This window comes from Suricata suricatta, chromosome 17 (genome assembly GCF_006229205.1).
Source record: "Suricata suricatta isolate VVHF042 chromosome 17, meerkat_22Aug2017_6uvM2_HiC, whole genome shotgun sequence".
In the NCBI taxonomy this organism is placed as follows: domain Eukaryota; kingdom Metazoa; phylum Chordata; class Mammalia; order Carnivora; family Herpestidae; genus Suricata; species Suricata suricatta.
Genome location: NC_043716.1, coordinates 53,613,980 through 53,634,584, shown reverse-complemented (window position 1 = coordinate 53,634,584; position 20,605 = coordinate 53,613,980). Strand labels below are relative to the sequence as shown.

Below are 20,605 nucleotides of genomic sequence, written 5' to 3'. Positions count from 1 at the left end.
AGTGTAGAGGGGGGAATGTGTCCATTTCCCGGTCCTCCGCCTTAGGCGGAGGGGAGGAGGGTTTGCCCTGAAAAGCTCTAGCCTCCCTGCATGGACGAGCCCTCCGCCCCGCCAGGCCGACGCGCAGGCGCACTCCCACGGGTGCGTCTCGCCGGCTGCCCGGGCCGTCTGCGGCGGAGTCCACCACTATCCCGTCAGGCCGTCGGGGCCGGCCTCGCTCTGTTCGTCCCGCCTCCTCTATCCCGTCTGGCTCCGCGGCGCAGGGGCAAGATGGCTGCTGAGAAACAGGTTCCCGGCGGCGGCGGCGGCGGCGGCGGCGGCGGCAGTGGCGGTGGCGGCGGTGGACGCGGTGCCGGAGGAGACGAAAATAAAGAAAACGAACGGCCTTCAGCCGGATCGAAAGCAAACAAAGAATTCGGGGATAGCCTGAGTTTGGAGAGTATCCTAGAGTAATCGGGCCTCACTCGCAATGACTACGTGTCGATATGCAGGGCCGGGGGCGGGAGACGCGGCAGGTCCCGGCACGTCCCCGGCCGGAGAGGCCGAGGGTTGCAGTTTCTCGCCCCTAGTTTCGGACCCTCAGAGTTCCAGGGTCTGTATTTCGGGAGGCCTTTTCTCGCGTCTCATTCGCCTTCCAGGTTGGGACACGTCCTGTTTTTTCTAGCGGCGTCAGGATGTTGGGCAGATGTCCCCAGTTCCCGCCCCCCCCCCCAGCTGCCCTCTTGGAGGGTTGGTGACAGGGATGACACTCTGGCCACCCCAGTGAGCTCCTGTCGTGGCACCTTGAGTCACTGAACTGAGGAGGGGAGACTGCAGTGTTGATGATTTTGGCTTAAACTTTCTGTCCTACAGCCGCCGGAGAATGGATAGTAAAAATCACAGTTTGAGGTCCTGGCTGTGGAGGCAAAGATTGAGTGCTCTGGGGAAAAGCTTGTTGCCCATTTTGAATATGAACATAGCTTAACATCGCTTGTATAGCTTCCTTAGTAGGCTTGTAGGCATTGTATCTTGTTGAGAGTCGTTCAGTTGAGCTGGAGGAATCCGTCTGTAGCTTTCATCAGGATATCACAATTGAGTGCCTGAGACACTAGTTTGTGGCTTTTTGTAATGAATAACAAATGGAGAAAGCGTAGGTGAATTTCTGAAATAACACATTTAGCTTGACGTCTTAATGAAGTTATCAGGGGTTTGGAGTTTTACCTTTTGAATTGGTGTAGTTCCAAATGGATGTTAGAATACCTTGATTTTTTTTTTAAAGAATCTTATGGCTTCTTGTTCCTTTTTAGTTGTTGAAATAGTCCTCTTAGTGTTTGATATTTTAATATATGTCTATAGAGAAGCACTGAGGAAACTAAAAGAGAATGAAATTGTAGATAAAGGTCACTAGACTTCCTAAACTTTGGTACATAATCTTAAAACTATTTTACGATTCTTAAAAAGGAAAACAAAAATAAAAAGGGGAGTTTGGTCAAGGCTTTTTCTTTTAAAAGAAAAGCTAATGTTTTTATGTAAGCTGTCGTCTGGATTGGTTAGCATGTGCTAACCGTGGGCTCGTGTTGCATTACAGCTGTTAAGGAAAGGTAGATTTGGCAGAGGTAGGAAGTTATGCAAATAGAGGAGTAGTACACGTCATTAATAACCAGAAACTGCTTGAATGAGTAAAACACTGGGTCCAGGTATAAATCAGTGGGAATCACTCCAGTTATAACCAGCAGTTAGAATCCAGCAACTTTAGTTAAACTGTTGGGTTTCCATAATCCTCAGTGGCTAATCATACCCCCTCTTTTTAGTCTGAAAGTTGCTAGCAGTTCAGGCAATTTTTCTACATGCTTAGCCCTGTCCTGTGACAAGATAGCTATTGAAAATGATTATAAGAGATTTCAGGAGTTACTGTACTAAGTATTTCAGAAATGGTTAATGTGCTGTGGTTTGATACAGTATAAACTGATGAGAACGTGTTTTTTTAATTCTATTAATAGTTTCTTACCAAGTTGGTTTCCATAGAACACCCAGTGCTCTTCCCCACAAGGGCTCCTCTCCATGACCATCACCCTCCTTCCCCTCCCCCCACTTCAGCCCTCAGTTTGATGAGAACGTGTTTTGATGTATTTGGATTCTTACTCTGGTCAGCTCTTCCTTAACCCTGGCTCTAGTTCTTCAGATTATTAAGGAATCCCAGCAGCAGCATGGTTTGCGGCATGGAGATTTTCAGAGGTATAGGTTAGTATCTTGGGCAAGATGTATGGAAATTGTGGAATTTTCGGACTTGGTTTACTTTTGTTAATATCCTACCCCTTTTGCTGTATCAGAACGTACACTTAGAGAGTCTCACTTTGAACTTCATATTGAGTCCTCACAATGTCCTTTTCAAATTCAGACTTTCTTAATGAATAAAAGGGGCCAATGTTTTTGTCCATTGTGCCTCACAATATTGCAGATGCATTGGAGGCTTCTGCTGAAAATGACAAGCAGTTATGGTAATCATTTTAAAAACAATTTTTTAATGTTTATTCATTTTTTAGACAGAGCATGAGTGGAGGAGGGGCAGAGAGAGAGGGAGACACAGAATCCGAAGCAGGCTCCAGGTTCTGAGCTATCAGCACAGAGCCCGACGCAGGGCTTGAACCCACAGACTGCAAGATCATGACCTGAGCCGAAGTTGGACGGTTATCCGACGGAGCCACCCAGGCGCCCCTAATCGTTTTGTTTTTAACTTAACCGTGTTGTGAGAGTCTTGGTGAAATGCAAAGTTTTCAGTTTTTTGAACATTATAGTAGAAGGGTTTCTTTCCTTTTTTTTCCCCTTTTTTAAAAAAATGTTTATTTTTGAGAGAGAGAGAGAGAGAGAGCGAGCGAGCATGTAGGAGTGGGGGAGGGGCAGAGAGAGAGGGAGACACAGAACCTGAAGCAGTCTCCAGGTTCCAAGCTGTCAGCATAGAGTCTGCTATGGGGCTTGAACCCACAAACTGTGAGATCATGACCCGAGCTGCAGTCAGGCACTCAACTGACTCAGCCACCCAGATGCCCTGACTACCAGGTTTTTAAAATCACTGCTGAACCCAAAACACTGGCAGAGTCTAAGGAGTCAGCCATGTTGCAAAGGGTCAACCGCGCGGGGGCAGCTTGAGCAGGGTGGGGAGAGGTAGGAGATAAAGGGGGAGAAGTAGGCAGGGCCAGAATGGGTAGGGAGAGTCCCGGAAGCCAGGGTAACTCATTCAAGTGTTCGTCTAGGTATGGTGAGAACCCACGAGATGACCGTACAATGAACGTATTATCCAGTCATTATAGTGATCAGCTTTCTGCCCTTTTGTTTTCAACTGTTAAAAAAATGTTTATTTTTGGGGCGCCTGGGTGGCTCAGTCGGTTAAGCCTCCGACTTCGGCTCAGGTCAGATCTCACATTCGTGGGTTCGAGCCCCGCGTCAGGCTCTGTGCTGACAGCTAGCTCAGAGCCTGGAGCCTGCTTCAGATTCTGTGTTTCCCTCTCTCTCTGCCCCTCCCCCTCTCATGCTCTGTCTCTCTCTGTATCAAAAATAAATAAAACATTAAAAAAAATAAATGATATTGATAAAAATCTATTTAAAAAATGTTTATTTTTGAGAGAGAATTTTTTTCTAAAAAAAAAAACTTTATCGAGGGATTTTTTAAGTCATTTTATTGAAGTGTAACTTATATACAGAAAAGTATACAGCAAGTGATGAGTTTTTCACAGCCTGTAACCAGCACCCAGATTAAGAGGCAACGTGATCAGCATCCTAATGTCCCCCTTTGCTCCTTCTAATCACAAGTCATTCCTCCCCAAAGGTCACCACAATTAAGACTTCAGACGCCCTAGATAAGCTTTGAAAAGTGTTTTCTGTGACACCAGTCCTGCCGCCCTGCAGGGTTTAGTTCACTCGATGTTTACAAGATGACGTGCGGTGTCAGTGGTAACCATAGTAACATACCTCAAGCCTTTGACATGACTTTATTATAGAATTGCTATCGAAAGTACTATCAGCTTGTCTAATCACTTTTTTTTTCTTCCTTTCAGGGGCTACTGTTCCCGTAGACAAAGACGCCTTCGGAAAACTCTCAACTTCAAGATGGGGAACAGACACAAATTCACAGGGAAGAAAGTAACTGAAGATCTTCTGACTGATAACAGGTACTGACTCTTCGGGGTAGTCGTTAAATACTCCTTGCTGATACATTTACTGAACAATTTTGTGTTAGACACGGTGCCAGAGACCCAGTGATGTGAGTCTCTTAGCTCTGTGGGATGCACATTTTTACTATTCTTGCGCCGTAAGATGAGAATACGGACGCTCAGAGAGGTTCAGTAATGTTTCAAGAACTGGAGCAAAATGCTAAATGTTAAAAGTCAGTGATTAGAATCTGATTATTTGGTGGGGTTTCTGGAATGCAGATTTCAATGTGTACGTGCGTACTTAAACCATTATATCTTAAATCTGTGTGTAAGTTATTCCAGAAGAGCCTTAGGCTTCAGTGCTGAATGTAGCCATGCTTAATATTTGCTGAAGGATCAATCTGTCAAGCAGCATGTATTAAAGGTCTGGAGGCCAGTGTCTCAGATTTCAGCCTGTGGGCCAAATTGGTCCTTTGCCACCTGTTTCTACAGCGTTGGGCTGGAACCCGGCCACGCCATTCATGCAGCTGGTGGTTACAGCCGCTTTCTGCCACCGTCGCGCAAGAGCAGAGTAGTTGTGGCAGGGACCAGGCGGCCTACAGACCCTGAGATCTTCACTCTTGGGCCCTTCACACAAAAACAATGTTTGCTGTCCCCTAGTCTAGTATGTGCCCCAGACAGAGTGAGGCACCATCTCGGATGTAGAAGAGTTGGGAGGCACAGTTCTTGTTGACTGCGATCTTGTGAAGAGACACCGGTCAGGTGCAGAACAGAGCACTGCGAGCTAGGGAAACTACCGTGTTGTGTGTCATTTACTCTTAAGGATTCTGAAGTCTTGGAGGAGACATGTTAGCTGGGAGTTTTTGATGGGGAAGCCAGGAAGCCTGCCTGGAGCAGCCTGAACCCGGAGGGATCTGCGAGAGGAAGGAACAGTGTGGGTGTGAGGGGAGACAGCAGGCCGTGGTGTCCGAGTGCCGTACAGGACTTAGAACGCTCCGGACAGTTGAGAGAGGCTGGGAGCTGGGTGCCTGGAGACCACGGTGGGCTTCAGCAGGGTGTGTTGGTTAAATCCGGTAAGAACAAGTTAGGAAGGGTCTCGTATGATGGTGAGATTCTTTATTTTCAAGAGACAAGATTAAGCTGGTGTTTAAGGAAATTTAAGGCAGTGGTTTAACAAAAGATTCACCACAGTAATAATAAGTCAGCTACTTATCGAGTCCTTAGTAAGTGCCAGACTCTGGTTTAAGTGTGTCTTACCTGTATTACTACACGGGAGACTGAGGCACAGAAAGACTAGTTCTTTGCTCAAAGTCACATAGCTGGGGGGTGGCTCTGAGATTCCAGCCCCTAGTCTAGAGCCTTTAACTTTATTTATTTTGGGAGAGCGAGCCCGCATGTGTGTGCGCACCAGCTGGGGAGGGGCCAAGAGAGGGAGAGAGAATGCCAAGAAGGCGCTGAGCTGTCCGTGCAGAGCCTGATGTGGGGTTTGATCTCACGTCTGGCAGGAGGTCAGATGCTGGGGTAGGGATGCTGATTGAGTGCCGTAGTTGGTCCCGGGAGAAGAGGGCGTCTGGGGAGGAAGGCCAGGGAGGGCGAGGAGGACAGCTGAGAGGGTTCGTGCCCCGAAGGGTGTCTGAGTCTCACGCCCCTGGCCCGCCTTGTGCAGTCCGCCTCTTCTCTCTCGGGGGTAGGTATTTGCTCCTGGTTCTGATGGACGCGGAGCGGGCCTGGAGCTATGCCATGCAGCTCAAGCAGGAAGCCAACACTGAACCTCGAAAGCGGTTCCATCTGCTGTCTCGCCTGCGCAAAGCCGTGAAGCACGCGGAGGAGTTGGAGCGCTTGTGCGAGAGCAGCCGCGTGGACGCCAAGACCAAGCTAGAGGCTCAGGTTAGCGTGTTTGCGTCGCGTCGCTTTATTGCGCGGGTCAGAGACGTGACGCTGCCGTCACACAGACAGCTTCCTGACGTCATAAGTCGGCGGGAGACGCAAAACATGGTCTTGCTTTTTCAGGGTGAAGTTGGCATCTCTTATTTCTGTTTTTGAGCTCTTGGTTTTTAATAATTAGCTTTAACTTTCTTTTTTAAAGCTCATGCTTCTCTTGAAATAGATTGGGAAAGCTAGAATCTTAGATCTGGGAAGTTCAGAAAATAGGAGTTTTTTGAAATGAATTTTTGAAGAGTGATAGACACTGCAAATTTACATTCAGCTTCCGATACTGAAAGTCATGGCCTGGAAGCTGGTTGTTAAATAAAGGAAACAGATTTTCTTTCATTTGAAGTTCTCTCCGGGGAGTAAATGAGTCATAATGCATAATGCAAGATGCATAATGCATCTTGTTAAATAAGTTGTCTCTCTTTTTTAAAAATGTTTATTTATTTTGGGAAGGGGTAGGGCAGAGAGAGAGGGAGGGAGAGAAGGAGACCGAGAATCCCAAATCAGGCTCCGTGCTGTCAGTGCAGAGCCCAGCGCGGGGCTTGATCTCACGATCCGAGAGATCCTGACCCGAACTGAAATCAAGAGTCAGATGCTTGACTGACCGAATCACCCAGGCGCCTGGAAGTTTCCTCGTTGAAAATTGCCCCGACTGTGTCTGTGTTCTGATGTCAAAGCTGAAAGCTGTGGCATCGACTCGTGGGTGTTGAATCTCCCCTGCCCCCCCCCCCCCCCCCCCCCCCCAGGCTTACACGGCTTACCTCTCGGGAATGCTGCGATTTGAACATCAGGAATGGAAAGCTGCCATCGAGGCTTTTAACAAATGCAAGTAAGTCCTGGCTCCCAAAGCCACGGCCAGTTTTGATTGTGCGGAGTCCCATTCAGGCAGCAGGTGACCTGACGCTTGTTTCTACGGAAGTGCAGTTTCTCTTTTGTTCTTTGCTTCCCTTTAGAAACGTTGGTTGTTCTCGTTCTTTAGAATGCGCCCGTCCTCACAGTTGGTAGAGGACCTCAGGGGGCCGTGTTTGTTTTCAGCCACTGTGCCTCTCTATTTCCTCAAACGAGGCCGCCGTGCCGCCGGGTGTTTGTCCCCTCGCAGGACCATCTACGAGAAGCTGGCCGGCGCTTTCACGGAAGAGCAGGCCGTGCTGTACAAGCAGCGCGTGGACGAGATCTCGCCCAACATCCGCTACTGCGCCTACAACGTCGGTGAGCGGGCCGCGCGGGCGCCCTTCCCTTCCCTTCTCCCCTCGTCCTCGCGTCCGTCCGGGGCGTGGGTCCTGGCTGATGAGAAAAGTGGAGCTGCGGAAACCAGCTCGGCTTCGAGCGGCAGACGGCAGTCCCTGCGCTGTGTTCCCCTCCTGCCGGCGTCCGTGCCCCTCGGCGCTTTGGAAAAGGACGTGGGATTCGCTGAAATGTGCTCGCGCGACGGCAAGACCACGGAGTGGAATCCAGCGGTTCTCAAGAGAACAGCCCCTTGAGGATTTCCCACCCAACGCCTCTCTCTCTTTCTCAGGGGACCAGTCGGCCATCAATGAACTCATGCAGATGAGGTTGAGGTCTGGGGGCACGGAGGGTCTCCTGGCTGAAAAATTGGAGGTAATCTGGTCCGTACATTTTTGTGAAGTCTTTGGTTTGAAAAAGGCCAGAGAAAGAAATGATCGCTATTAATGTGTGTATTTATGTCTGTGTATTTTACAGAAAATATATATGTTTAACTTTTTTATGTTTGTTTATTTTTGAGAGAGCAGGAGAGAGACAGTGCAAGCGGGGAAGGGCCAGAGAGAGGGAGACACAGAATCCAAAACAGGCTCCAGGCTCTAAGCTGTCGGCACAGAGCCCAACGCAGGGCTCGAACTCCTAAACCATTAGATTGTGACCTGCGCTGAAGCCAGATACTTAAGAATATATATATATTTTTAAGTTTATTTGTTTATTTTGTGAGTGACAGAGACCGTGCATGTTGGGGAGGGTCAGGGAGAGAAGAGAGAATCCAGCACAGAGACTGATGCGGGGCTCAAACCCATGAAGCTATGAAATCATGACCTGAGTTGAAACTAGGAGTCAGAAGCTTATGGGACCCAGACGCCCCTTTCTCTCTCTTTTTAATTTGTGTGTGTGTGTGTGTGTGTGTATTTTAGAGTGCTAGCGGGGCGGGACAGAGAGAGAGTGGAAACAGAGGATCTGAAACAGGCTCTGCACTGATAGCAGAGAGCCACATGTGGGGCTTGAACTCACAAAACGTGAGATCACGATCTGAACTGAAGTCAGACACTTAACCACTGAGCCACCCAGGCGGCCCTCTCTTTTTTTTAGAGAGAGTGTGCAAGTTGGGGAGAGGGGCAGAAGGAGAGAGAGAGAATCCTAAGTAGGCTCTATGCTTCTTACAGACCCTAGCGGAGGGCTGTATCCTGGGATCCTGGGATCATGACCTGAGCCAAAATCAAGAGTTGGACGCTTAGCCAACTGAGCCACCCAGGCGCCCCCTCAGTGTATTTTTAAGAAAAAAATTTTTCATTGAATATTTAAAAGTATTCAGTTTTTTTAATCTGACATTTTTTAAATGTTTTTATTTATTTATATATTTAAAGTTTCATTTATTTATTTTTTAAAAAAATTTTTTAATGTTTTATTTATTTTTGATACAGAGAGACAGAGCATGAGAGGGGGAGTGTCAGAGAGAGAGGGAGACACAGAATCTGTAGCAGGCTCCAGGCTCTGAGCTGTCAGCAGAGAGCCTGATGCGGGGCTTGAACTCACGAACGTGAGATCTGACCTGAGCTGAAGTCGGAGGCTTAACTGACTGAGCCACCCAGGTGCCCCATAAAGTTTCATTTATTTTTGATACAAAGAGAGAGCATGAGAGGGGGAGGGGCAGAGAGAGAAGGAGACACAGAACCGGAAGCAGGCTCCAGGCTCTGAGCTAGCTGTCAGCACAGAGCCTGACGCGGGGCTCGAACCCACGAACATGAGATCTGACCTGAGCCGAAGTCGGAGCCTTACCCGACTAAGCCACCCAGGCGCCCCTCTCACATTTATTTTCTAAGCAAATAACAGGCAAATAGAGAAGGAGGAAATACAAAAGATGGGGGAAGACTAAACTCACATGGTAAAGTCAGAGGTAATCACTACAATTGTGAAGAATAGCTTGCAGACTTTTGTATGTAGGGGGAAAAGGCATGTATTTTTTAAATGGGATCTTGGTATACACTGTTTAGTAATACGCTTTTCAAATACAGTATCTCAAGCATTTTTCCCACTTCGTAAACTTGTTTTGACACTTTTTTAGTAAACAAAAGTGCCATCTTTTGAAAGCCACATGGTGCTCTGTTGTGCTGAAGTCTGCTTCACATGAGCACCTCACTTATTTCCTTAGGATACGTTCCTAGAAATGGAATTGAATACAAGTTTTTGATTCATATTGACAAATATCTTTAAGTTTCCACTGCTTTACATTCTTGCTTGTAGTATATATAGATATGCTTTTGTCCTTACACCCTTAGTATTGCTCTTTTTATTTTTTAGGTCTTTAAAATCTTATTACTATCTTTTTAAGTAGGCTCCACACTTAACATGAGGCTTGACATGTTGCTATTTTATTTTATTTTATTTTATTTTATTTTATTTCCAGGGTTGCTCTTTTTAACCTTTTGTTATGTTCTTTTCGTGTTTGAGTTTCTGTAAGCTGAGACAGATGATGGCCAGGAGGAGTTACTTAAGTAAAATTTATATTCTGCTTTATAAGCGGAATGGCGTGGATTATAGAAAGAGACAACTAGTAGCTTTTACTTACTTTAAGCATCACCAGTTAAAGCTGTAATTTCTTAAAACTCCCTTCCAGGCGTTGATCACTCAGACTCGAGCCAAGCAGGCGGCCACCATGAGTGAGGTGGAGTGGAGAGGGAGGGCGGTGCCCGTGAAGATCGACAAAGTGAGGATCTTCCTCCTGGGACTGGCTGACAATGAGGCAGCCATCGCTCAGGTGAGGGGGAAGCACCTGCTCTCTCTCCTGTAGGTGTCTGAGGACGTGTTTGTGTGTTCAAGCTGGAGTGCTTGTGTTTTGTTGGTTGGTTTGTTTTAAGTTTATTTATTTATTTTGAGAGAGAGACAGAGAGCATGTGGGGGGGTGGCAGAGTGAGAGGCAGAATCCCGAGCAGGCTCCGTGCCGTCAGCACAAAGCCCAACAAGGGCCTTGAACTCATGAAACTGTGAGATCATGACCTGAGCTGAAATCAAGAATCGGACGCTCAACCTACTTAGCCACCCAGGGGCCCCCAGGTGTAGTGTTTTCCTGGAGTTCATTTCTCACAAAACAGAAATTTGTCTTAATGCTATTTGGGATTTGGTCACCGAATTATTGTAAAGGCTGCGCTTGGAGAAGATTCTCAGGTTTAGAGGGCATGGAGATTGGCAGTAGCGGCTGTTGACGTGGAAATGGGAGCAGTAAGAGGCTGGCTTAATGCGAGGGGTCCTGTCCAGCCCAGCAGGTGGTGTAGCGGCGGGGCTGCTGTGACCGCCTGTCCTCGCCTTCTGTGCCTGGAGGGAGCGCCTCGCTCAGCCAGACTGTCTTGTCGCGCCCGTGGCGGTGATGTCACGTGCTCGGAGAGCCGTACTGCCCGATGGGCTCCCTGGCACCGCGGTTGCCTGTTTGCGGGTGTGAACAGCACATACGTCCCAGAAGAGGAGCGGTCCCGGTGATCTTGGTTTTTACAAAGAGACAGCGATTAAGGCCCCTTTTGGAGCTCTTCCTCCGTATGAGGTGAGGAGCATCTGAAACAAACCCCAGCCTGCCGAGCTCGACTCCAGCCTCCCCAGGAGCCGGTGGCGTTTCCTGCCACACGGCAGTGACCCGTCGCGCCCTGCGTGTTTGTAGATGGGAGAGCATTGTTCGCTGTGCTCATGGGTTGTCTTGCGAGTCCTGACTTTCCAGTGACTTGCTCCAAAATAGCTACCTTGGGTCCGGGACACTTTTCAATGACGGGAGAATTTCTCTGTGTCTCTGTCTATTGCCCCTCTCGTTTCCCTTCCGTTTGCTTGAAGAGCAGGAGACTAGAGCGAGAGCAGTAAGTTGATGGATTGTTTTTTGTTGTTGTTGTTTTTTAAAGATCGAGAAAGGTTTTTGGAGAGCATTTCATCAGCACCGTTTTGTGGTAGTATTTCTTCTGGCCTGGGATTCTGGTAGCGATCCTGTAGCTTCCGTGCTTGGGTTCATTCTTGTGTTTCACAGAGGCGTGTGCCTCCGCCATCGGTGGTGATGGTGTGGAGGGGTTCGGGCTGCAGTCTGGGTGGGGGGAGGCCCAGGAGCGAGGGAAGTGGGGCGCTCCTTAGAAATAGGGCCACAGACCTATATCAGACAAACGAGAAGAAAAGCTAACATTAATTTATAAAAGTTACTTAGCTTAAGGTTTAGGAAAGGGAGATGTTTTTAAGAGATCAGCCTTTAGTCCTGCGTCCCGTCTCCAGTGTTGCGTTGGACTGATGCAAAGGGCAGTGTTTCCTTCTAGTCCTGTTTAACTTGTTGAACTCATGTTGAGATCCAATTTTGTATCCTGTATTTCTCAGTGTGTTGTAAAGATTTTCCATGGTCTTACACATCAGTGCACAGAATTTAAACAGACACCGTGGTCACCCGGACAGACACCACAGAGATGAGCAAAGGAGGGTGACGGTCCTCCCTAATGTCCCAGATATGCTGTCGAAGCTTCCACGCTTTTACCTTTTTCACTCTGTGCGCTGGGAAGTACTCTTGTTTTACAGATGGGAAGCCAGTGCTTGCCTTCAAAACCATGCCCTTTTTTGGTCTGTCTCTCTGTCTTTGTCTCTCTCTCTGCCCCTCCTCTGCTCTCTCAAAATAAAAAGAGGGGGGCCACTTGGGTGGCTCAGTTGGTTAAGCGTTTGACTCTTGGTTTCAATTCAGGTCATGATTTCATGGGTTGTGAGTTCAAGCCCTGCGTCAGGCTCTGCACTGACAGCATGGAGCCTGCCTGGGATTCTCCCCCCCTGCATCTCCTCTGCTCTCTCTCTCAAAATAAACTTTTTAAAAAATGGTTTTTTAAATGTCTTTATTTTATTTTGAGAGACAGAGCAGAGAGCAAGCGAGGGAGGGACAGAGAGAGAGGGAGACACAGAATCCGAGCAGGCTCCAAGCTCTGCGCTGTCAGCACAGAGCCCGATGCGGGGCTCGAACTCACAGATTGTGAGATCATGACCTGAGCCGAAATCAGATGCTTAACCAACTGAGCCACCCAGGCACCCCTGTTTTTTTTAAAACAAAAAATAAAACCATGCCCTTTGACTCCTGTTCCTTGAACTTTCCCACATACCAGGAAGGCTAGTAACAGGATCATTTTGCTTGGTTTTGGCGACAGCTAATGTAATCTTAATATGGTGGATTCGCAGAGTCCTGGGGCCCAGGGAAAGGCTGTGTGAGCAGAACCTTCATTGAAACAAATAGTCCTTGGGGTGCTTGGGTGAATCAGTTGTTTAAATGTCTGACCCTTTTTTTTTTTAATTTTTTTTTTTTATTAATTTTTGATACAGGAGAGACAGAGCATGAGAGGGGAAGGGGCAGAGAGAGGAGACACAGAACTGTAAGCAGGCTCCAGGCTCTGAGCTAGCGGTCAGCACAGAGCCTGATGCGGGGCTCGAACCCACGAACGTGAGATCTGACCTGAGCCGAAGTCGGAGGCTTAACCGACTGAGCCACCCAGGCGCCCCTAAATGTCTGACCCTTGATCTTAGCTCAGGTCTTGATCTCAGAGTTACAAGGTCAGACCCCACGTTGGGCTCCATGCTGGGTATGGCGCCTACTTTAAGAAAAGAGAGAGAGAGGGGCACCTGGGGGGCTCAGTTGGTTAAGCATCCGACCTCTGCTCGATCATGATCTTACGTTGTGAGTTCGAGCCCGGCATCAGGCTCTGTGCTGACAGCTCAGAGCCTGGAGCCTGCTTTGGGTTCTGTGTATCCCTTGGGGTGCCTGGGTGGCTCAGTCGGTTGAGCATCTGACTTCAGCTCAGGTCATGATCTCATGGTTCGTGGGTTCAAGCCCGAGTCGGCTCTGTGCTGACAGCTCAGAGCCTGGAGCCTACTTCACATTCTGTGTCTCCCTCTCTCTCTGACCCTCCCCTGCTCATGCTGTCTCTCTCTTTCAAAAAAGAAAAAACAAAACCCCGAAAAAAAACAGGTTCTGGGTCTCCCTTTCTCTCTACCCTTCCCCTACTTATGCTCTATCTCTCAAAAATGAGTAAACATTTAAAAAAATTTTTTAAAAGAGTGGAAGAAGGAAAAAGAAACAAAAAGTCCTGGTGGAGGTAATCATTTCCAGTCCAGTGGTTAGCGGCAGGAGAAGGAATAGTGGCGTTGTATCTGAATTTATCTTTCTCCTGCTTTGTACACATAATTAGAAAATAAAAATCCATCTGGGGGAAGATCTCTGCCTCATTTGTGAAATTAACTTGAACTAAATTAGATGAAGTAAAAGTATTTTATGATGGCATGTGAAGCCATTGCTTTTGAACTTGAAGATCATTTCAGTCATGCTATGACTAGTTGAGCTTTGTGTATGTTTAAAAGGATCCCTCAGGGCGCCTGGGTGGTTCAGTCGGTTAAGCATCCGGCTTCGGCTCAGGTCAGATCTCATGGTTCGTGGGTTCGAGCCCCGCGTCAGGCTCTGTGCTGACAGCTAGCTCAGAGCCTGGAGCCTGTTTCGGATTCTGTGTCTCTCTCTCTCTGACCCTCCCCTGCTCCAGCTGTCTCTCTCTGTCTCTCAAAAATAAAATAAAAAGCAATAAAAAGAAAAATTTAAATTAAAAAAAAAAAAGAATCTCTCTTTAGCTCGAGGGTATGTGTGAAGGGTTGACTTCCGGAACTTTAGATCATAGCCACTCCATTTTTTTTTAAGTTGATTGATTGATTGATTGATTGATTTGGAGAGAGAGAGAGAGTGAGTGAGTAAGCAGAGTTGGGGCAGAGAGAGAGGAAAACAGAGAGTCCCAAGCAGGCTTTGCACTGACAGTGTGGAGCTGGAGACGTAGGGCTCGAACTCACAAACTGAGATTATAACCTGAGCTGAAATCAAGAGTTGGATGATTAACTGAGCCACCAGGTGCCCAAGATTGGCCAAAACTTTGATAGTGTTGGCAAGAAAAAAACAGCAGTGTTATTCTAGCCTTGAATAGATTTTTTAAAAAGTACAGTTGGCATCTGGATAGCTCAGTCAGTTGAGCGTCTGACTTTGGCTCAGGTCATGGTCTCATGGTTTGTGGGTTCGAGCCCTGCATCAGGCTCTGTGCTGACAGCTAGCCCAGAGCCTGGAGCCTGCTTCAGATTCTTCGTCTCTTTCTCTGCCCCTCCCCTGTTCACGGTCTGTCTCTCCTTGTCTCTCAAAAATAAACAAATGTTAAAAAAAATAAATACATAAATTAAAAAAGTATAGTTGATCCTTGAACAACATAGGTTTGCTGTGCAGTTCCACTTATACGTGGATTTTTTAAATAAATACAATGCTGTGAATGTGTTTTCTGTATGATTTTCTTAATGTTTTTTCTCCTCTAACTTATTTTATTATGAGAACATAGGGCATAATATGGACTGTAATATGTAGAATCTAGTATATTCCAGAGGGGAGAGGGGGAGGATGGGGATTAAAGAGTACACTTATCTGGGTGCCTGGCTGGCTCAGGCAGAGGAGCCTGTGACTCTTGTTCTCAGAATTGTGAGTTCACGCCCCACCTTGGGTGTAGAGATGACTTAAGTAAATAAATAGTAAAAAAGAGAGTACACTTACCGTGATGAAAAAGTAATACAGTGATTTAAAAAAAAACACACTCAAGGCCCCACCCCTCAGATTTTGATTTAGTAAGTCCGAGTTGGGGCTCAGGAGTTTGCTTTTCTAATAGGCTCCCAAGTGGTGCTAATTCTGCTGGCCCAGGGACCATGCTTTTGAGTAGCTTTACAAATTATAATTATTTATTAGATAATTGTGAAGAGATGAAAGAAAATTAAAAGGCTTTCGCGAGCAAAAAGCAGGGGGAAGTACAGTATTAATACATCTGACACACAAAATAGGTGTTTGCAGACTGTGTATGTTGTTAGTAAGGCTCCTGTCAATAGGAGGCTATTAGTGGTTAGGTTTTGTGTAGTGAGAAGTTCTGCCGGGATTTTTGACTGCACGTGGCCCGTGCGCTGCCGCTAGGCCTGGGTTCCCACCTCAGTGCCTGTGTTTGCATTTATGTGGTCAAGTATACTCTACTCAATACCCATTTTTAATATACACAGATAATGGCAAGTGTGCTTTGTAAAATGCTGTTTAATCAAAGCACGTCTGTTGGGCCCTCACGTTCTGTGCAGGTTTTAAGCACTGTAAGCGATGGTGCAGGGAAGACTTTAGATGGGCCCCAAACGCTCACAAGTCAGGCTTAGGATCTAAGATGCGGCAGCTGCTACCTCATAGATGACTGCGATCCGTCATGATAGGCCGTTTTGCTTAGCATCCTGTCATTTTATCATTTTCTAAAGCTCTCCAGGATTTATTTATCCATTATCCTTTGTGTCTTACTTACATTGCTGAAGTTACACTATTTTTTTTTTATGGTTTATTTTTGAGAGAACAGGTGAGGGGCAGAGAGAGAGACAAAGGATCTGAAGCAGGCTCTGTGCTGACAACAGACAGCCCATCGTGGGGCTCGTACCCACAAAGCGTGAGATGATGACGGGAGCCAAAGTCGGACTCCTAACCGACTGAGCCATCCAGGCGCCCCTGAAGTGTCTCAATTTAAAACCATGCAGGTGCTTCCGAACACTCGGGAAAGAGCCCCTCCCACTGGACACGTTCTATGCAGTTCCACAGGGAGCCGGCCCAGGGTTTTATTTTGAGAGTAAGGAGGAGTGGCCAGGGTCTCTAGCTCCAGCTCCTGCAAGCTTTCACTGCTGAGTGTAGCCGCACCTCGGTCAGATCGGGTCGTTAGAAAACCTAACACGAGGCTTGACGCAGCGCCAGTGAAGATTGCGGCGCGCCGGAGCGCGGGGAACGCCGGGAACGCCGAGCCGGCTTCCGGCGGCTGCTGCGTGGGGTGTGGTCACGTGCTTGAAGGCGGAAGACCGCAAAGGGAGAGCAGGAGCCGCATGAGGGTGTTTTTTTAAAACGTTACCCAAAAAACCAAAATGTTCAATTTGGGAGAATAAAGGCTGAAGATAAGGTTAAGATAGTGAATTTCATGGGTTGATTTTCCCTGTTAAATCAATCTTGTGTATCTGAGGTACCCCCACCTGGTTATGGTAGATTACTGTACTTTTGACATATTGCTGGATTTCAGTTGGTATCATTTAAGAATTTTGCACATATTTTCACAAGGAATAGTGGCTAATAATGCCTTTTTTCAGGCTTTGGTATCAGGGTTCTACACAACTTCATAAAATAAGTTGGAAGATTTCCTTTGCTTCTCTTGTTTCTGAAAGAGTTTCTGTGTAATATCAGTATTTTTCTTTCTCAAATACTTGTTATAATTCACTAGTGAAACTATTGGGCCCAGAGTTTTCTTTGTAGGAAGTTGGGTGTTTGGGTTATTTTTTTCTTTTTTGGGATGGGATGTAATTGACATAAAACATATGTTCAGGTGTATAAAGAGTTGATACTTATGGGAAGGTTTAAAACATTTTTTTAATGTTTTTATTTATTTTTGAGAGAGAGAGAGCATGAACAGGGGAGGGTTAGAGAGAGAGGGAGACACAGAATTCAAAGACAGGCTCCAGGCTCTGAGCTAGCTGTCAGCACAGAGCCCGACACAGGGCTTGAACCCACGAACTGTGAGATCATGACCTGAGCCAAAGTCAGCTGCTTAACCGACTAACCACCCAGGTGCCCCTATGGGAAGGTTTTTAAAATTTGTTTTTGTTTGTTTTAAAAAAATTATTTTTTTAACGTTTGTTTTTGAGAGAAAGAGAGAGCACAAGCAGGGAGGGGCAGAGAGACGGGGAGACACAGAATTCAAAGCAGGTTCCAGGCTCCAGGCTGTTGGGACAGAGCGGGACGCAGGGCTTGCTTCAATATACAAACCGTGAGATCATGACCTGAGCCCAAGTTGGATGCTTAACTGACTGAGCCACCCAGGAGCCCCTGTTTTGCTTGTTTTAAACAAATATAATTCCTTCATGAGATAAAGAGGCACTCAGATTTTCTGTTTCATCTTGTTTCCTGCGGATGAGTTTTATTTTTAAAAAGAATATATTAATTTCATGTTGAATTTATTCACATAAAGTGTATAATATTCCCTTATCATTTCAATGTACGTAGGATGGGTCGTGTCTGTTAGCCCCTATCAAGTGCCTAGTTAGTGTGCTGATTGCGGTGACTACAGTGATCTCTGGTTGCTAAGGATCTTACAGAGCATTAGGGTCACTTCTGAGTATCGGAGACCTTTATAGAATGTGGTAGATGTAAAAGATATAGGTCGAACAAAATGGGCTAATCCCAGAGAATCCCGGTAAAGTCTTAACATTAGAAACAGTTCAGTGCTGGGACGCCTGGGGGGCTCAGTTGGTTAAGCCTCCGACTTCGGCTCAGGTCATGATCTCACTTTAGTGGGTTTGAACCCCGCATCAGGCTCTGTGCTGACAGCTCAGAGCCTGGAACCTGCTTCCAATTCTGTGTCTCCCTCACTCTCTACCCCTCCCCGCTCATGCTCTGTCACTCTCTGTCTCAAAAATAAATAAAACATTTTCTTAAAAAATTAAAAAAAAAAAAAACAGTTCAGTGCCTTGTGTCCTAGATCACACGTACACCAAACCTAACCGATAGATAGAATAATTCAAGTACAGTATGAAATAAAGTTTAGTTAAGTCCTTAGATGTCAGGCCGAGCACTGTAGCTGATTACATGTCTATTGAAGTGAATCAGCCATGGGTTCTAACTATGGAAAATGCCCTTTGGCCGTTTGAGGTTAATCCCAGGAAGAACCACGTGCCCCTTTGTGGCCCTGCCAGATTATTTGGCAGGATCTCACACGGGCCCGTCCACCTTGCCTGTTCCCTTTACGTGGAGTTGTTCTGTGCCCTGGGAACCAAGAGCTGTTCCTTGGAGATGCAGGGCTCCTGGTTTCAGTGCTTCAGTGCTTCTTTTCTTTTTCTTTTTCTTCCCCCTTGAAGATTTTAAGTAATCTCCACACCCATCATGGGGCTTGAACCCACAGCCTGGAGATCAGGAGTTGTGTGCTCGACCCCCTGAGCCAGCCAGGCAGCTCTTCAGTGTTTAACCTAACTGGTATTGGTACCCTCCCTCCCCCAGGTCTAGAATGCAGGAATTGCTAGGCCCAGTTGATGCTCGCTTGTAGAGGTCTTCAGACATTTAAATATTAGAACAGCAGTTCAGTGAAAAGCATGGAAGGAAGAAATAATTCAGGGAGATAGAGTGTTAGACCAAAAAGACTGGAGCAGAGAATAAGCCTGCTGCCAGAATCCAGTTGCAAAATTCTTGGTCTCCTGAGCCAGGCTTTATGTCTTCGTGTGCTAAATGATTGCCGCACTTTCGGATTTGTTTCTGTTTTGCTTTGTTACTGCTTGTGATGCCTGAATTGTCACTGGTGGCTGCAGTGTGAGAAGGTTGTCAGGCAGCTCTTTGGGGGGAGGATGACAGGTCTGATGAAGTCTTGTCCTCGGCTTGTGGTTACTGTTTTAATGTGTGAGTGGAAGGGAGAGCGTTTGTCCTTCTCTTGAAAAAAAAGATGTGTCCCGTAACTGAGGTTCGTGTCCTCCTTTACCAGATTTCCATGTGCTGTGTCCTGGCCCTTCGTGCCCCGGGGAAGGCTTGGGTCCCATCCTCTTGGTTCTCCCTCGGGTGCAGTGGAGAATGTGGTCAGACTCGTCTGGTCTGTCTCTGAGTCACGCCGCCGCCTCCCAGCAATCTTGGTGTCTGGAAGCCCTTTTGAACAGCAGGGGGTCTCTACCCCGGGACCCACGGCAGCTGCTTTTCCTCGTGTCCCTGAGACATGGCTCGAGGCTGTCGAGAAACATCCAGGGGTATCCCACATTCTAGAAAAAGTGATTAGAATTTTTTTAATTTACTTTAGGCCCGAGTAACACATTACTTGAGGGCTGAAGTCCCTCTGTCTCATGGGCGCGCCTGGGAAAGGTGCGGGCCGACCACAGATTCTCAGGTGGGGAGGGCGCTGCCCGAGTCCAGGAGCTCGTTCTTGTTGGTTCCGTGGCAGACGTGGGGGGTCTGCACGCAGCCGCTGAGGAATCCTGCCTCTCCGCAGGGACGTGCCTCTTGTTCCGTGCTCTTCGTAGGATTGTTAGGCTCCGAGATAGGCTCATAAATACGGGTGAAAGGAGCAAAGTACGTTTCCGCCTTTCTGTTGGGCGACCTCCTGGCCTCCAGGGCGCGCCGTGAGAAGCCCTGCCGCAGCGATGAGCGGTCTCTGAGTCACTGCGGTGTGGGCGCCAGAGCAAAACACGGAGGCCGAGGCCCTCCCCGTGCGACGGGCTCTGCCCGCAGTGTGGTCTGGGGCTTGTGTAAAACTGCCAGTGGGACGGAGGCCGTCCTGGGAGCAGGGATGCTCGCTCGGGTTCAGCACTTGGTGCCCAGGCGTCCTTGCTCGAGAGAACCGGGCGACCCGGGCGACCCACGGCGTAAAGGGGCGGGGCGTTTTGCTGCACTTTGGTTTTCTCCTTGAGCCACGCTCTGTCTGCGGGAAGGCGGGCCGCTCCTGGGTAGCTGGTGAAACAAGTTCCCTCTTCTCTCAACTTTCTGTGCCCTTTGCCTGAAACGGCGAAACCGCCCCCGATACGGTGCTGGCCGCGTGGGTGCATCCTGCCTGCTAACGGCGTGGCTCCGGCTCGTGCACGATCAGCGGCAAGCGCGTCCGCAGGTCTTACTCCGGTTCTTAACTGTCACGTGGCCGCCCCAGCCCGTAGGGTTCACACTTCAAAACCTTTGATTCGTCATTACAGAGAATCGTGCTGACTTGGGGTGCTGCTTACCACTGCTCCGTGTGGAGTTTCTCTGCGCTGCCCAGTGCAGTAGGCCCTTGGACATACGTGGCTGCTTACATTTAAATTAGGGAAAACTCCAGGTGCTCGGTAGCCACATGTGGCTGAAGACAGAGAGCATTTCCATCATCACAGAACGTTCTTTGGTGTTTTAAAAGAAGGATTTGATTTTTTCCCAAGTTAGTGATCAACAGGAAAGTCAATATAAGGAGAAAAGTATGTTTGATTTATATTGGGTAATTTACAAGGACTTTTTTTTCCTACACGGGAAACCAGGAACAACATAAGAGTTCTCAAGAGAAAGAAAGGTGTTTCTTTAAGGCCCTACCAGCCTCTTCAAGGAGTGGGCAGTACTGACTTTTCTTTTGGGCTTAGAGGTCAGTTGAATGTCAAGAGATAAGATTGGATGTTTCTGTGGAAAGTCAAATATAACAATGGAGCGTTGATGTTTTCATGTCGCGGTGGGACTGCCGGTAACACAAGTTCATCTCCTTTCTGCCTCTCCCCCATTCCTACCTGCTCAGTCAGATTCTTTACAGTGGTAATGTGGCTTTGGCAGGCAT

At 47.5% G+C, this 20,605-nt stretch overlaps 1 protein-coding gene across 1 annotated transcript in view; it reads left to right on the top strand.

The window, feature by feature from the left end:
* The first annotated feature begins 246 nt into the window (after nucleotides 1-246).
* The window catches only part of SRP68 (signal recognition particle 68), a 32,686-nt gene continuing 12,327 nt past the window's right edge, over nucleotides 247-20,605 (top strand). The window contains exons 1-8 of the mRNA XM_029927491.1: nucleotides 247-439; nucleotides 2,154-2,220; nucleotides 4,032-4,145; nucleotides 5,819-6,014; nucleotides 6,806-6,888; nucleotides 7,159-7,268; nucleotides 7,576-7,658; nucleotides 9,901-10,041. Coding sequence (XP_029783351.1) covers nucleotides 271-439; nucleotides 2,154-2,220; nucleotides 4,032-4,145; nucleotides 5,819-6,014; nucleotides 6,806-6,888; nucleotides 7,159-7,268; nucleotides 7,576-7,658; nucleotides 9,901-10,041 — 963 coding nt within the window. The 5' untranslated portion in view covers nucleotides 247-270. The remainder of the gene's footprint in view (nucleotides 440-2,153; nucleotides 2,221-4,031; nucleotides 4,146-5,818; nucleotides 6,015-6,805; nucleotides 6,889-7,158; nucleotides 7,269-7,575; nucleotides 7,659-9,900; nucleotides 10,042-20,605) is intronic.